Here is a 17,394-nt window from a genome sequence, read left to right as displayed (position 1 = left end):
ATGCAACAATCCTGCCCCCTCCCCCAAATTCCCCCCTTCCAAATATCAGACTTTTTGCAATAAAAAAGGAAAGTGACCCGAAAATTAATTAGAAAGTGTGGGATAACGCTTGTTTGACACAACATCCTTTAACTTCCCTGCAAACAACTTGAAATGAATGCTCAATACATAGCTAACATCATCTAATCTCCCTGCAAACAAATTAGGATGAATGCTCAATAAACTGGTTACCTGGAAGCAGCCAAGGTCCCAAGGTCCATCCCTGGCATCTCCATTTTTTTAAAGAAGGAGCAAGTAGCAGATAAAGGGACGGATCTCTACCTGAGACCTTACAACTGGAAGGGGTCTTGTAGGTCACCGTCCAGTATTCTTCAACCTTGGGTCCCAGATGTTGTTGGACTACAACTCTTGCATCCTCAGCCAATTTAGGCAGTGGGCAGGGATGATGGGAGTTGTAGTCCAACAGCATCTGGGTCCCAAGGTTGAAGAACAGTGATCTAGTCCAACCCTGTGTTCAAGTCAGGAAAGCTAGAGCTAGAGCATCTCCAACAGATGACTGCCCAGCTTCTGTGTGAAGACCCCTAGGGAGGGAGAGCCCATCACCCTACTAGCGAATTGGTCCCATTGGTTGAGCTGCTCTTAACCAATCAAGATGTTTCCCCTGATGCTTGACTGAAATCTGTCCACCTATAACATAAGCCCATAAGATCTAGTCCTGCTGTCTGGAGCAGCAGACCCTAGTCAGCTGCTGGTCAGAACAGACAATACTGAGCTAGTGGGACTAATAGCAAGTCTTATGACCTCCCCCCCCTTTACTGTTTGTAATTGCAGCCGTTGAGTAGCATGAGGTGCATTGGTTCTTAATCCACAGATCTAAGCACCACTGTGATATCTGGGTGCTGTTAGGAGAAGGGGTTCCAGGGGAACATATTTTGGAGGAGGGGAGAATTTTCTAGAGTACCTACTCCCCCTATTAATTTCTTCAAGAGAGATGTGGCTCAGGGCCATCTGTTTGACCAATTAAACAGCTGGAGAATGTATAAAGGGCTCATGGAACATTCTACCCATTGAGAATTGTTTTGTCTGTGGGTTTTCAGTAGGCTCTGCAAGAACATCCTTATTTAAACAGGGCTTTAACATGTATTTTGTAATATTTAAGTAACTTTACACCCTGAGTCCATCTAAAATCAATCCAATAGAGTGCTGAGTTTTATTTGGTGCTGTGTTTTTATTGTGTTTCTGTTGAATTCTAAAGAGAAGTCTGGGCGTACATTTCTGACTGAATGAACATAGATGGTAGACGGTGCTGAGAAAAGTAACAGATGGCATTTTGGGGACAAACAGGTGGAGATGTTGCAGCGCTCCTGTTTACAGAGGCTTCCTATGAACTGTAGGGAATAGGTGCTGTTCAGTGAATGGGCTGGGATTTGGGAGAACCACCTTTGAATTAGTGCTTGGCTAGGAATATTCCTGGGCCAGCCAGAATCTGTGCATTGAGCTTACCTCCAGTATCATTAGAGATGAATGAGATGAGAATTGTGTTAAAGCACTTTGAACAGAATGGAAATAAGTAATGACACAGAGTCCTGTGGCACCTTAAAGGCTTGCAACCTTTGCCATAATAAATTATTCTTGCTGCAAGAGACTAACACAGCTATCCCTCTGGAAGTAATGATGCATATATAAAAGTTAGAGCTGCAGCTTGCAGTAATTTAAATTAATCAGTTATGACCATTTGTAATAGATTAAAAAGGCATACCTGGTTTGATCAGGAGAGACTTTTTATCATTTTTTAAAATGTTCTGTTTGTTTATTTATTTTTTTACTGTAAATACTTGTAAAAACTGCGGGGGGGCAGGCATCCTCTTAGAAGAGGCATCTGCCCTTCACTCTTTCTTCAGAGATGGACACTGCTGAAAAAGGCATTTAACACCATTATCAAACACAAAAATAGTATGCTTCTTCCCTTGCATAAACTATTGTTGCAATCATATGCAAATTTATGCATATTTAGATCATTTAAAAAATCATTTCATTAATTGACTTCTTCAGTTGGTGGCCGCCTTAATGAACGCCCATTTGTGGTTCTCTGTCTTTCCAGTGTTGCATTCTGTTATCTGCATAGCTCTATCCTTGCTGACGGCAGTGGGTCTGAATGGCTCTCATTAAGTTATATGGAACAAAGTACGCAAGCTACAATTGGCAAGTCTATTGGGAAAAGTGCAAAGCCTTTCCCTCTCTTCACTAAAGAACAATGGCAGCTGATGGCTCCATGTCAGTGGGGACAGTGGAATCTGCTCCAGGTTTTAGCCCAAACTTTCGAGGAGCTGTCCAAAATGCTGAAGGTGGATCCCTTAATGTAGAGCTGGTTTAGTGCCTGCCACAACAGTTTCCTTGAGTGCACCTTTTTACTCTCTCCCATATACAGTAAGTGAACGGTTGCATTTTTGACAGTGGAGAAATTCAGGGCCTATACTTTGGAGCACTGTTGCAACACGAACCCCTGGATATGGCATTGGATAGCCCAATCTCTCCTGAGAGGGACTTCATGGGGAGATTGAGGCCTCCTCCAGGTGACCTGTTTACTGGGCATTCCTTCTGATTTGCTTGCAGAAAGTTGTTGCGGTGGTTAGACTATGTCTGGCCTTTAGTGAGCATTTGTTTTGTTTATGGGGTGGCTATATGATGATGAGCATTCATCCTGATTTGTTTGTGGGGTGTTTACAAGTCTTCCCATTAGTCATTCATTCATCCCACACTTTTTGATTCATTTCCCCGTCACTCTTCAAAATGGCCAAAAGTCCAGTTTTTTAAAAAAGTGTTTTTGCTGCGCTAGGGCAACAGAGCCCTTTCATCCAATCTGGTTGTACAAAGCTAAGACCCTTGTGTGCAGTTGAATCCATCCTGGAAAATGCTGATGATCTGGAGGCCCCCACAGTGTGCATCTGTGTTTCTGTGTGTTGTTATGCAGAACGGCGAGCTGAGGCTAACCTGCCTGGCTGTTGCAAGGATGAGAGAAATCTCAATATGCTTTCTTCACTAAAAGGGCATTGTGAATGATACGTTACTGTGCCTTTGTGTGTCTCCTGAGAGCAGTTGGCCAACTCTGCGCTGCTTCTGTCTTTCTTTGGGCTCCCTGTGAACGGGTTTTCAGTTGCTGTCATCCTTTCAGGGCTCACCAGCTCTTGAAGATACAGGAGAAAGGTCAAGCAGTGGCCCAGCAAAAAGGCTGCAAGACAAAGGTAAGCTGAAGGTGAGAGAACAGGGAAATGTCTGAATTAGAAAGGAAGAACTAGCTATTATTAGTATTAATATTTTTACTCCACTCTTCAGCTGAAAAAAGGCTCCCAGAACAGCTTACATATATTACTAATAAAAAAGTTTCTGCCCTTAGGTTGGCAGCCCAAAAGACACAGCACAAAAGGAAAAGGGATTGGGAGGGAGGAGGAAAAAAGCAGACTTGGTTGGCCACTAGTGTTTTAGTTAGAGTTCTTCTGATAATCAGCTGGAATGGAAAGATTTCAGAGAGAGGAGGAGCTAAATCACTGGTGGAGGGGGTCATACAGTCATAAGAACATAAGAAGAGCCTGCTGGATCAGGCCGTGGCCCATATAGTCTAGTATGTTGTTCATAGAGTGGCCAACCAGATGCTTGTAGGTAGCCCGCAAGCAGGACTCTCCTCTCCTGCGTTTTCCAGCAACTGGTATTCAGAAGCATACTTCCTCCAACAGTGGAGGCAGAGCATAGCTATCATGGCTAGTAGCCAGTGATAGCCTTTATTCTCTATGACTTTGTCTAATCCTCTTTTAAGCCATCCAAGTTGGTGGCCATCATTGCCTCTTGTGGGAGCGAATTCCATAGCTTAACTATGCGCTATGTAAAGAAGTATTGTCTTTTGCCTGTCCTGAATCTTCCAACATTCAGCTTCATTGAATGCCCACTAGGTCTAATGTTATGAGAAAGGGAGGAAAACTTTTCTCTAACCACTTTTTCCATGCCATGTATAATTTTATATACTTCTATCATGTCACCTCTTACTCACCTTTTCTCTAAACTAAAAAGCCCCAAATGCTGCAACCTTTTCTCATAGGGGAGTTGCTCCATCCCCCTGATCATTTTGGTTGTCCTTTTCTGAACGTTTTCCAGCTCTGCGCTATCCTTTTTGAAGTGAGGTGACCAGAACTGTACACAGCATTCCAAATGTGGCTACATCATAGATTTGTATAAAGGCATTATGATACTGGCAGTTTTATTTTCAATACCAATATTTTCAGTTCCATCTCTTCCGCTGCTATAGCTAGATGGAATGACTGCTGGTCATTGTTCATTGATAATTTTGGTAAAACTCCTTAGCTCTTCTTATGCCCTAGCTCTAGATCAGAGTGTGATGGATTTGCATTGGGCTGTTGATGAGAGTGGGGCTCAGATTTGTAGGCTATGTCCAAGAGAAATTGTCTTGGCTCAGCCCTCAGCATGCAGTGGTATGGATGGTGCAGTACTTGGACCAGTGAGACCCATTAAGCTACAAAACTCACTGGATGTAGATACAGGATAGTGATGTTTTAGACCAATTTCTGGGGAGAGAATCTTAAACCTTGACATCCCTCATTTTAGGAAATAAGCACTGATCTTGGCTTAGGGAAGCTCACCATGGCAAAATTGGGGGGGGGGAGAAGGAGGAGAAGGAACCCTAACCTGGTCTAGGCCTCTTCCTTTGTCCATGCACTGTGGAGCTTGGAGGAACCATAAGGTCCTACTTGTTATGGAAATACATATGCAGAGTGATTCAGTGGTCTGAGCTGTGTGTATTTACCCAAGTAGCAGGCTTTCACCCTGCATTTAGATCACTGAGACTTAAGACTTAGTAAAATAAGAAAAGCTACTTTATTTATAGAAATACATAGAACTAGGTGTGCCTTTCCTATCTACTAACTGACTAAGTTGGAGGCGCAATGTCCAGCCTTGGGTATTGCCCTCATGGCTCGAGCAAAGACAAAGACGTCTTCTCTCTCCTTGGACAGTTGAAGGGGAAAAAAACAACGGAAGGAGGGGCACGTGAGCTTCCCTGAGGATATCAGTTTACAAGGGAAGGATAGTAGATAGAGGTGATCCAGTGGACATAGTGTACTTAGACTTTCAAAAAGCGTTTGACAAGGTACCTCACCAAAGGCTTCTGAGGAAGCTTAGCAGTCATGGAATAAGAGGAGAGGTCCTCTTGTGGATAAGGAATTGGTTAAGAAGCAGAAAGCAGAGAGTAGGAATAAACGGACAGTTCTCCCAATGGAGGGCTGTAGAAAGTGGAGTCCCTCAAGGATCGGTATTGGGACCTGTACTTTTCAACTTGTTCATTAATGACCTAGAATTAGGAGTGAGCAGTGAAGTGGCCAAGTTTGCTGATGACACTAAATTGTTCAGGGTTGTTAAAACAAAAAGGGATTGTGAAGAGCTCCAAAAAGATCTCTCCAAACTGAGTGAATGGGCGGAAAAATGGCAAATGCAATTCAATATAAACAAGTGTAAAATTATGCATATTGGAGCAAACAATCTTAATTTCACATATACGCTCATGGGGTCTGAACTGGCGGTGACCGACCAGGAGAGAGACCTCGGGGTTGTAGTGGACAGCACGATGAAAATGTCGACCCAGTGTGCGGCAGCTGTGAAAAAGGCAGATTCCATGCTAGGGATAATTAGGAAAGGTATTGAAAATAAAACAGCCGATATCATAATGCCGTTGTATAAATCTATGGTGCGGCCGCATTTGGAATACTGTGTACAGTTCTGATCACCTCATCTCAAAAAGGATATTATAGAGTTGGAAAAGGTTCAGAAGAGGGCAACCAGAATGATCAAGGGGATGGAGCGACTCCCTTACGAGGAAAGGTTGCAGCATTTGGGGCTTTTTAGTTTAGAGAAAAGGCGGGTCAGAGGAGACATGATAGAAGTGTATAAAATTATGCATGGCATTGAGAAAGTGGATAGAGAAAAGTTCTTCTCCCTCTCTCATAATACTAGAACTCGTGGACATTCGAAGAAGCTGAATGTTGGAAGATTCAGGACAGACAAAAGGAAGTACTTCTTTACTCAGCGCATAGTTAAACTATGGAATTTGCTCCCACAAGATGCAGTAATGGCCACCAGCTTGGACAGCTTTAAAAGAAGATTAGACAAATTCATGGAGGACAGGGCTATCAATGGCTACTAGCCATGATGGCTGTGCTGTGCCACCCTAGTCAGAGGCAGCATGCTGCTGAAAACCAGTTGCTGGAAGCCTCAGGAGGGGAGAGTGTTCTTGCACTCGGGTCCTGCTTGCGGGCTTCCCCCAGGCACCTGGTTGGCCACTGTGAGAACAGGATGCTGGACTAGATGGGCCACTGGCCTGATCCAGCAGGCTCTTCTTACGTTCTTATGTTCTTATGAGTGGGGAGCTGATCTCTGTCTCTCTCTGTCTCTGTCTCTGGGAAAACTGCAGTACACAGCCAGGATCTCTGTGTGGTTGCTGGTGCAGCATTTTCTTGGGGGCTGTCTTCTGTTATGGGTGATGGAAAGAAATACCTTGCATTGTTATCTTGAGGTGTTTCTCGAAGGAATATATAGAGAGAAGGAATCTTAATTGCTGATATATGCCCCATCTCACATGGGGAGTTGTATCTCAAGGCAGAGTCTATTTAACTTCCAATAATAAATATGTAGCTGTCATTTCGCAAGGATCTGAGTGATGCATTTTTTGTTCTCTCTCATTTTTCTTCCTCCCTCCCTTCCCTTTGTTCTTTTCAGCTGAAGAAACGGGCCCTGTACCAGCTTCACCTGGTGAAACATAAGCAGCAGTGGGGGCAGGATGAGGCCCCTTGGCAAGGCCCTTGTCCAGGTGAATTGTAAGCCTCCATCTCTGGCTCTGACAGAAAAGGCTTGCTCTTAAGTGACTGCACATAAATAATTCCTGGGGATTTGTTCTTCTTCCTGTAGTGTGTGTTCTATATACTGGGGCAGCGTGTGCTTTTGCATATTCGTGAGGATTTATTTATTCATTCAATTGAATGAATCAATACTTCAATTATGTAATCAGGGCTGCTTTTAATAAAATATTTTTTAAAACCCACAATAATATAACTAAATACCTGAAAATAAATTAAAAACAGCCAATCTATAAAATCAGCATAAAAATATTATGTGAACCAGATCAACAAAGTAAAAAAAAAAAAAATCATCGGGAAAACATAAAAGCTTTTTTATATCAAGGAGACATTGGAATCTCAGGTGAGCCCCTCTCTCAGGAGAGAATTCTAAAGCCCTCACTGAAAACGCCCTTTCCTCGTTAACCACCTGCTGTGCCTCACGTGGTGGGGAAAAGTGGAGAAAGGATTCCGATGATGACTTCAGAGTTGGATTATGTTGGAATCTGGTGCCTATCACAGAATTTCCCATTATGGGAGTCTCATCTCCCTCCCCCCATCTCTCTGATTTTTTAAAACATGTCTATAGAGCAGGAATGGAACCCTTTTTTTTAGCCCAAGGGCCACATTTCCTCATTGGCAACCACCTGAGGGCCAGTGATGCAAAAGTGGGCAGAGCAATGGATGTGACTTTGTATAGTTTGTTATATTCCAGGTAGGCAAAAGCACTGGAGGGGCTGTGTGGCCTGTGGGAGGGGGTATGGCATGTGAGAGTCTTGAGGGCCAGACAAAGAGGCCTGTAGTGCCACATTTAGACTCTGGATCCAAGGTTCCTCACCCTTGCTATAGAGAAAAGCCTGAAATCATTGATGATTTTAGGTATCTGCTCTTGCCTACAAAAAGCAAGTGCTGCAATATATGAGCCTTTATGGCAGGGATGGGGGACCTGTGGACTCCAGCTCCCATCAGCCTCTGCCAGCATGGCCAATGGCCAGGAATGATGGGAATTGTAGTCCAGCAATATCTGGAGGGCCACAGGTACTCCCATCCCTACGTTATGGTGTGTCACAGGACTCCTTGCTGCACTTTGAAAATAAATAAGCAGTGCCCTCTCAAACCTCACAAGTCAGAACAGGGCTGAATAAAGCTTCTAGGGGTCAGACAGTGGGGCCTCCGAGGTCCCCTCAGCTCCCCACCACCACTGCATGGTTAATGCAGCTGTTGGAGGCATGAGGATAATTTTCCCCTTAATGGATCTTGCTCACCGATAGCATATTTCTTTCCCTTTTTATGTGCAGATGGAATAGCAAAACCCTACAGTCCAGTGTGCCCTCTGGTGGTTCAGACCCGACGTCCCGTCATGCTGTCGCCTGGCTGCTTAGCATCATGTCTCATTAGGAACCTTCTGGATCTCCCTTCCTCACATCAGGATTTTTGCTTGTGCCTGCCTGGTAAGCTGGAGAGGTTCGGCGATTTGACCTGGTCCAGTGGGTTGAGTCAGAATTACAAAATGGGCGCACTCCCTACATCTTGGCCCTGGATATTTCACACTGAGACCGCTCCTGGAAATGAGTCTCTGATTTGATCACCTTTACTCCTTGAGGATAAGCATAAAAGCCTCCTCTTTCTCTTTAACCTGTGGGTTGGGGAAGCTGAGCCTTGCAAATATTGCTGGACTGCAGCTTCCATCACCTCCATCTTCTGCCTCTGCTGCCTGGGGCTGATGGGAGTTGGAGTCTAATGACATCTGGAGGGCCACAGATTCTCCATCCTTGTTCTAAGCAAGCATCTTTCAGGGAAAAAAGGCTTTTGACAAGTCTTCCTGGATTTTTATGAGATTTTTTATTTTAAGTTGTTTTAAATTGTTTAAGGATATAATAAACTTGTCATAAAATGCTTTATTATTATTAGTATTAGTATTAGTAGTATTAGTAGTAGTAGTAGTAGTAGTAGTAGTAGTAGTAGTAGTAGTAGTAGTAGTAGTAGTAGTAGTTTGTCCTCTACATGAGCCTCAGAAATGCAAGGTCCACACTTTTGGTGTAGAAAACAGAATTCTGAGGATCTTTATATATGTAAAGTAGAGGTGGGGGACCTGTGGCCCTCCAGATGCTGTAGGACTCCCAACTCCCATCAGCCCCAGCCATCATGGCCAATGGTCAGGGGGGATGGGAGCTGTAGTCCAGCAACATCAGGAGGGCCACAGGTCCTCCCACCTATGATGTAAAGAAGGAAAACCTCCACCAAGCCTTGTTTATGGTTGTGTTGCTGTAAAAAGGTTAGCAGATGCAGTGAAATGGGGGATCCTTGAGATTGTTGTATGATGCTTATATTGTGCGGTATGTACAATGAAAGCACAGGTGGTTCCTCTGTGTCAAGGGCAGGGCCAACACATAGCTGTTGAAGAAATGTGGCCTTCCACTGGTGGATCCTCTTTTAGTGGGTACTGCACTGCTAAGGTCTTCTAAAACCAAAGGTGTAGGCAAAGTGCTGCCAGCGACTCCTACTGGTCTTGTTCCACTGCTGTCATTTTACTGGCCTTCTTTATACATGCTTCTCTTTTTCTTCCCTTGCAAATCGTAAAAAAGGGCAAAAAAATTAAAAAGAGCAGAGTCCATAAATATTATTCATTTATTTATTTCTTACATTTGTATCCCACCTTTGTTTCATCATAGAACCCAAGGCAGCATACATGTGGTTCCCAGGCAGTCTCCCATCCAGGTACTGACCAGACCCAGACCTGGTTAGCTTCATCAAGGTGGTAGCCTCATGTGCCTTCAGACCATAGCCTATAACCATATTGTAACTTGCATAATTTAAAGTGCAACTTGCATAATTTACGGTGCAATCCTATGCGTGTTTACTCAGATGTATCTCCCAATGTGTTCAATGGTTTTCACTCACAGGGCAGCCTTAGGCTGTAATCCCCTGCAGCCTTTACTGGAAGTAAATGCCATTTAATTCATTGGGACTTATTTCTGATTAAACAGGCATAGGATTGAACCTGCACGTCTCAACCTAGGATGTGAAAGCATTTTGCATGGTTATTGTAACCCCTGCTTATTGCACTTCCCCTCTAAGAGTCTCAAGGCCCTTCTTTTTGTGGTTATTGCTTCTTGCCTTCACAGATCCCCTTGCTGACCAAAGGCTCCCTTCTGCCTCCTCCAAGAATATTCTTAATGTTGACGAGATCTCTGGAAGCCAGAGGGACTGTGGGAAAATCCATGCTATCCAGGAGGCGATTGGAAAGGTAAGGAATGGAGCATTACAATTTCAGCGCTGAGAGGCAGGGCTGGCTAAGTATGTTTTATAACATGACCCCAGAGAAAGTAAATTCCCCATTTATTGTAGTACCACTCAAGTAGCTCTTTGTGGAGAAAGAGACTCTAAACTGCTGCTCTCTGTTAATAGACTCCATTAAAATTGCCCATAGAGCAGGGAGTGTAGTGGCCATCTGGTGTTGTGAGATATGTAATGAGGAGCTAAATGAGAAGTGGAAAACGTGACCCTCCCAGTGTTGGACTCCAGCTGCCATCAGCCCCAGCCTCTATGGCTCGTGGTCAGGGATAATGGGAGTTTTCCTGCAGATGTTGCTGGGCTACCACAGGTTCCCCATCCGTGAATGGGGGCAGAGAAGGGGAGAAGAGTAAAATGGTCATTTGGGCACCCACAAAGAGATTGATCCATTAGACCATGTTAAGCATTGGGGAAGGGCCGTAGCCCAGAGAGCTGCTGCCAGTCTGTGTAGACAAGGAATGGGGAACTTGCGGCCCTCGAAGTGTTGTTGGACTACACCTCCCATCACCCCGACCATTGGCCATGCTGGCTGGGGCTGATGGGAGTTGGAGCCCTACAACATGTGGAGGGCCATAGGTTCCCTATCCCTGTTGTAGACGAGACTGATAGACCAGCGATCTGACTCTGTATAAGGCAGCTGCCTACTTGAACTCCTTGGTTGCTATTCTGTTGTGTGAGTAGTACCTTGAAGGTCATGGCTGTGCAAACAACACTGTTGATGTCATCTCATTTCATCCTCTTCCTCCCCCTCTGAAGAAAGGTTCTTCTGAGTGCAAATCTGCAAACTCATGGGCAAGGCCGGTCTGTAGGGCAATTCTGTCCTTGACTAGCCTGGAAGACTGAGTGTCCCTGAAGGTGGCTGCAGGGATTTCTTCCCACTTAGATGACTGGACACGTATATCAGCCGACCCTGCCCTTCAATTCTCTCTTTTCCACAGAGGCTTGGTTGTAAATCCCAACTTTTAAAGGAATTACTATTGGAAAAGCAATGATATTTCACAGTGTGGGGTTTGATTTAATGTAACTTGTCAGGGATGGGTTATTTCTTTTCCATTTAAATCAGTAAATCTGTTGGATTTCTTTGCAGAACAAGCACTGCCTGTTGGAGCTGGAGGTCCAGGTGGTGAGGGACCTAATTAAGAGTGAAATATATCCCATCGTTATCCACGTCAAGGTCACGGAGAAGAACATCAGGGGAGTCAGGTATGAAAAGCCCTTCTCAGGATTGACACAGATTATAATGTGGATGGGAAAAGCTTGACGCTTCTTAGAGCATCAGGCAGAAGCAGGAGCTGGAATGGGAGTTGCTGCCCAAACAGGGTTAATGTGTGTTTGTTTACAGAGCTTGTGTGAGCTTCTGCTTCTCTTGATAACTTCTGGTTGCACAGGCAGTTGGGCACCCTCCATTATGCCTTGATGTGGCTCCAGCTGAGAGTCCTCCTCCCTTCAGCTGAGGCCATCAAAAAGAGAAGTGGCACCAGCTCCTCCGTTGTGCTTAGATCCAGCTCCATGACCTGCTGAATTACTGCCTGGGGAGGAGGCGTAGCTCAGTAGTAGAGCATCTGCCTTGCGTGCAGAAGGTCCCGGGTTCAGTCCTTTATATCTCCAAGTAGGGCTGGGAGAGAACTCTGCCTGAAGTGCTGTAGAGCCACTGCCAGTCAGTGTAGACATTACTGAGCTAGATGGACAAATGGTCTGACTCAGTATAAGGCAGCTTCCTGTATGTTCAAAAACCTTTCCATCGTTAACAACAAAGTTTCACAGACTGAGACCCTGGACCATCCAAGGCAGGAGGTGTAGCAAGCCACACTTGCTGAATTTCCCTCTGCCATGCAACAATTAAAGGTGCAGGAGGTCTCTTCCTTCCCCTTGTTTGTGTGGGTGCATCTGACCATCCTAGAACCCTGGCATTGCTCAATGAGGAAGTGAGTAACAGCAGATAAACTTCCTTGAAAGACAGTTTCCCCATCCTTAGCCAGCCTTCTCCCCCAAAATACACAGGGTTGTATCCAGTTACATTACACTCAGTGTAGACCTATTAATAAACCTGTTAGTCATGTGCATTAACTTCAGTGGGTCTACTCTGAGTAGGACTAGCATGGGATACAAACCTCAAAGGAGTGTTTTAGGGTGAGCTTCTCATTTCATGCAAGGGGACAGGAAGACCCAGTAGGTCCTAGCCTGCATTCTGTGTGAATTGACTCTGGGGATAAAGAACATGTTCCAGAATTCTCTGCAATTCCTTTACAGGCAATGGTGACGCAGAAAGCTTTTTAAAACTACCTTGTTAGAAGCCATATAGGTAGATGCCTTTTACTGATCCATTCATTTCGGTGTTGGCCGTACTGATTGGCAGTGGCTCTCCAGGGTTTCAGGCAGGGAGTCTTGCCAGCACTTCCTTGAGATGCTGGAGATTGAACCAGGGAGCATCTGCATGCAAAGCAGATGCTCTCCAACTGAGCTATGGCTCTTCCCCCAAATATTCTGTGGACCGTAAGGTTTCACCAATGGCCAGCATTCTCCTTTGGGCTGTTACAGTGTCCGTCCTCAGCTGCTGAGAAATGTTGACGTCCTTCTGCAGAAAACCTGAATGGTTGCATCAGCAGCAACACATGTGGACTGTGATTTGTGACACTGCACCAATGCAGCAGGCGGTGCAGGCTCCAACCGAAACGTTTGCTTGGCAGTCCATCAGTTTTTGGGATCAGACTATTAGACTTCAACATGCTTAAACTAACATGCTTGACTTAGCCCATCTCTGCTAATGCATTATTCATAGCATCTTGAAGAATATACTGATGGCACAATTCTCTTCTATGCTCTTCCCGTTTAGGAGCTTGCTAGGGAAGCCGGGGCAGCGAGATTCGGAGGTGCTGAAGCAGTGCCGGAAGGCGGAGTGGGCTCTTCACACTTTGCCTTCTTTGTGGGCCTGGGTGGATCCTCAGTCCTGGGGTAGTGTGGAGGAGCTGGTGAAGTTGGTGCAGGCCCACATCTTCCAGGAGCAGACCAGGATCGTGTGGGTCGAGGAGCATGATATGTGATTGGTGCTGTGGAGGCATCTGCAAGCAGAAGAGTAGCCTCTGCAGGACAGGAGCTTTGGAGCCCCGGCTCATTAAGGTTCTCCCAGACGCATGATTTCATTCCACACGTCCTATGCATGTAGCCCTACATGCGATTCCTTTGTGGTCCAATTGTTCCTTGACCTGCGAACGGGAGAAAAGTGCTACTACATTTCACTGCCTCCTAAGTCTTTCTAACTTAACCAGTTGCCCAGTCATCAGCCTCCACTCTCACAGGCCCTTCCTCATTTCCTGTGTTCTCAGTGGCTCTTGTCACAGCATCTGCGTGTATGTGTGACAGGGGAAGGGTTTCATTTGCACATGCATGTAGACATGCAACATCTCTCAGCAACAGTAAGTGGGCTTGGGAGACATCCTCCTGGAGCTTTAGTGTGTATACATTATTTATGAGTCCTTTTTATCACAGGCTGACGTATGAAAAGAGAATTAAATGGCATTTTACAATGGAAACGAACAACTGGCTTCTTCTTCCAGCATTAATTGAAAGGGAAGCATGGGGGGTGTATGGGGTGGGAGAGGAAGAATTCTCTCCTACCTTGCTCCCAGGCCTGTCTCCTATTTGTCTTCACTCCTCCCTCTTTGTCTTGCATCACTTTCCAGTTTACTTCCTGCATCTTGTGCTTGTAAAGGCACAAACTTTGCAAGTAGAAAGCTGCCTTGTATCAAGTCAGACCCCCCCTCCCATTGGTCTATCTAGCTCAGGATTGTTTACACTGACTGGCAGCAGCTCTCCAGCATTTCAGGCAAGAGACCTTCCCGTCTGAGCTATGCTATGGCCTTTTCTATAATGTTTTCTAGAAAATATAATCCTTTCTAGCGAAAGAGAGACCAGCACTTCTTTCACCTGTTTCTAGACAATTTCTTGTTACTGCACTTTTCTCTGAGTCATCATCTACTCACCCCCTCCCTGCAACCCCCAGATTGTCAGCAGGTGATCAGCGGCATTACTGTATTTTGTCTGAAACAATACGATAGGCCCAGAAGCAAGGGCCTCCAGGAGGCCAGCTCTTTCACTCAACCAACTCAGCAGAGGCTGTTTTTCACTCATGAGCTGGTGTAGCCAACATGGTGCCCTCCATTTATTGTTGGGCTATAATTCCCATCATCCCTGGCCATTGGCCATGCTGGCTGGGGCTCATGAGAGTTGGACTCCAACAACATCTGGAGGGTATCACATTGGCTACCCCTTGAGCTAGGACAATGGCTAAGACAGTTTGACCCAGAAGTCTTCATTGTATCCCCTCCCCATGGACATGGGGGACGAGAATGGGGGAGGGAGAAGCAGAGTAAGTGAAATGCATGGAGGGAAGGGAAAGGGAGAGTCAGAGCTGCCAAGTAGAAGCCGAGCACTCAAGTGGGCTTACGCTGTTTTGCGAGTTCTTGGCTCACCTTCTTGATTGCCCTCTGGAAAGGGTATAGCCTTGAGAGACTGTCTCCTCCCAGAGCTGTCCTTTTGTTGCTTCTAGGGACCCATTGACTTGTACAAAATGGCACATGTGTTTGGCAAAGGAAATGATCAGTGCCTGAAGGAGGGCTGTGGATAGTTAATATAAGGCAGCTCCCTATGTTCCTTCCTGACTGTCTACAGACACTGGCAACAGCTCTCCAGTATTTCATGCAGATGGTCTCTCCTAGCCCTACCTGGAATTGCTGGGATCGAACCTGGGCCTTCCTGCATACAAAGCAGATGCTCTGCTGCTGAGCTCCATTCATGCACACATAGGAATCTACTAGGAATAAAAATAAAGGTTTTCTCCCACCATCCAGATCTTCCTGCCAACTGTGGTGGTGGAGAGCCGAGATGTTGCCTAACTCTAAAAGGAGCCAGGGTCCCTCTGTTGCTTTCAATCTGGGTCTCCAAGGTATGGAGGTTGAGCAGGTGATAGGTGTGAGCTCTGCCATTGCTTCCACTTACAACTTATTTTTTATTTAGAAGGATTCATAAACTGCTTAACCAAAGAATCCCTAAGCAATTTAAAACTATCAATATACAATCTACAAATAAAATCAGAATTTAAAAGCAGCTATACACAATTTGCTTACATCAGCGTTACCCAACCTTTTTTGACCCAGTGCCCCTTTGCAAAATCTTTTTGTGCCCAACGCCCCCCTCAGATTAAGTATATGCCAATGCTTCCTATTCTTCCCTTAAAATATGAGTAATGCATAAAAGGTATTTTCAATTATTATTACTGGTCGTTTTTATCATACCTTTTTATTGCACTTAGATTACACATTGAATTCTTAGTATGATTTATTAATATACATACATAAGCAAAAACTAATTAAGTCCACACAGTATGAAGCAATAGAATATGCTGTGTTACTTAACAACAAACTCATTCAGTTTACTGGCATTGTTTCGTTAAACAAGTTCATTTAAACATCACAGAAACAACGGGTAGCGAGTGTGTCCCATTCCTGAAAAAACCAGCGAATAACTGACTGTCTGCGTCACCCGTTTGCACACGGCACTCATCCGTTGGAAGAATGCGCCCTCCACCAATACACCCAGCTTATCAAACACTCTCTAGTGATTGGTTCCAACATCCCTCAAGACAGCATCAGAACATTACCTAGTGCCAGGGCGTGGCTAATATCCCCATTCCTTGATATGACACTGGCCGCTATTCAGAATTTCTTTACTAAAGAGCACACACTATTTATAGTGTTATTTCCATGAATTGAGACTATTAAATACATTCTAACTGGGGACAAAACAGATTAAAAATTAATGATTTGTGTATTAAATAAAATTAAACTTAAATGCTTCAACTGTCGCATCAGACCGCCAAATGTCAACACCCCCCTAATGAACCCAAATGCCCCCCTAAAGTTTGCAGTCATGCCAATGTCCCCCTGAAAGGCTGTAACACCCCCAGGGGGGCTCTACCGCCCACATTGGGAATCGCTGGTTTACATGGATGGATACGTTTGCTAAAACAAAAGGATATAGTGGGCATCTAAAATGGCACAAGGGGGCTGCCTGATATTAATAGGCAAAGAGATCCAGAGGATAGGTGCTGCCCCACTGATGTTGAGTGAACATCATACAGTACATGCAAAGTGCAAGTTTTGTACATCAAAGTGGTTGGGTAGGCAAACAGTGGGCAAGGTGATCCTTGGAGGAACAGGGACAAGTTGTTAAGGATTAATAGCAAGAACGTGAACTTGTCTCAGTAGCAACTGGTAGCCTGGGTAGATCTTTGAGCAGCGGTATAATATGCTGGCAGGATCTTATTCCTCCTCCACACCAACCACAAGGAAAGCCCCACACAGAGTGCATATCAGTAATCCAGTCCTGGACTGTAGTCAAGCTATTCTGGTCTAGGAATGCACACTCATTATTCTGTTGTCAAAGGTCATTCATCAAAGCAACCAAGGCTGATTCAGTCCTATGGTCAGGCTGGCACCCAGTTTAGAATGGGTCCAGATAAACTCTATCAGCCAAGAATGGTTGCAGGTGCCCTGTTGCAATCCTCTCCACTACTTTCCCAAAGAATTGGTCCATGGCCAACTTCTTTAGAAGTGGCTGCACCACCTTCTCATGCAGTGAAGTATTAACCACACCCTGGACCCAACCAGCCCAAACCCCCTCTACTAGATTTAATCAGCCAAGGAGGATAAGGATATAGAGAGCGCGTGGTTAATGACAGAGGTGCAAACACATTGCCCACATCACCAGGCTGCATAATCTGAAAGTGGTCTGGCAATACACATCAATTTGTGGCATTGGATACTTAAACTGGGAATGCAACAACTGTGGAATCGGGGTCTCGCCAAAGTCAATAGACTTTGTCCTCCAAATGTGCAGCTAGTTGATCACAGGCTTTGAAGCTTCCAGGGGTCCATCCCCCACAGTGGGAGTCAGTAAACTCTGGACCACCTGAAAGAGCTCAGCTGGCTGGCTGCTTGAGGATATATTGCAGGCTCCAAAGTACACTTTCTTCACTACCGGCACTGCCACTTAGTAGGCACGTTTATATGCACTACACAGTATTTGGTCAACCTCAGTGCAAGACCTGCGCCACTTGCACTCTAGTCTTTGTCCAGCTTGCTTCAAAGCCCATAACTCCCCAGAATACCAGGGAGCCAATCGGGTTTTGCAAAACCAGAGAAGCCATTTG

General features: G+C 45.1%; 1 protein-coding gene across 2 annotated transcripts in view; it reads left to right on the top strand.

Annotated features, from left to right (window-relative positions):
• CARD10 (caspase recruitment domain family member 10) overlaps positions 1–13,705 on the top strand; it is a 57,082-nt gene extending 43,377 nt beyond the window's left edge. For both annotated transcript variants that reach the window (XM_061639062.1, XM_061639061.1), the window contains exons 17-22: positions 3,173–3,242; positions 6,778–6,868; positions 8,192–8,344; positions 10,019–10,140; positions 11,275–11,390; positions 13,021–13,705. In XM_061639062.1, the coding sequence (XP_061495046.1) occupies positions 3,173–3,242; positions 6,778–6,868; positions 8,192–8,344; positions 10,019–10,140; positions 11,275–11,390; positions 13,021–13,228 (760 nt within the window). In that variant the 3' untranslated portion in view covers positions 13,229–13,705. The remainder of the gene's footprint in view (positions 1–3,172; positions 3,243–6,777; positions 6,869–8,191; positions 8,345–10,018; positions 10,141–11,274; positions 11,391–13,020) is intronic.
• The last annotated feature ends 3,689 nt before the right edge of the window (positions 13,706–17,394 follow it).

This window comes from Rhineura floridana, chromosome 8 (assembly GCF_030035675.1).
Source record: "Rhineura floridana isolate rRhiFlo1 chromosome 8, rRhiFlo1.hap2, whole genome shotgun sequence".
Taxonomy (NCBI): domain Eukaryota; kingdom Metazoa; phylum Chordata; class Lepidosauria; order Squamata; family Rhineuridae; genus Rhineura; species Rhineura floridana.
Note: the sequence above shows the minus strand (reverse complement) of the source record. Positions and strands in the feature narration are given on the sequence as shown.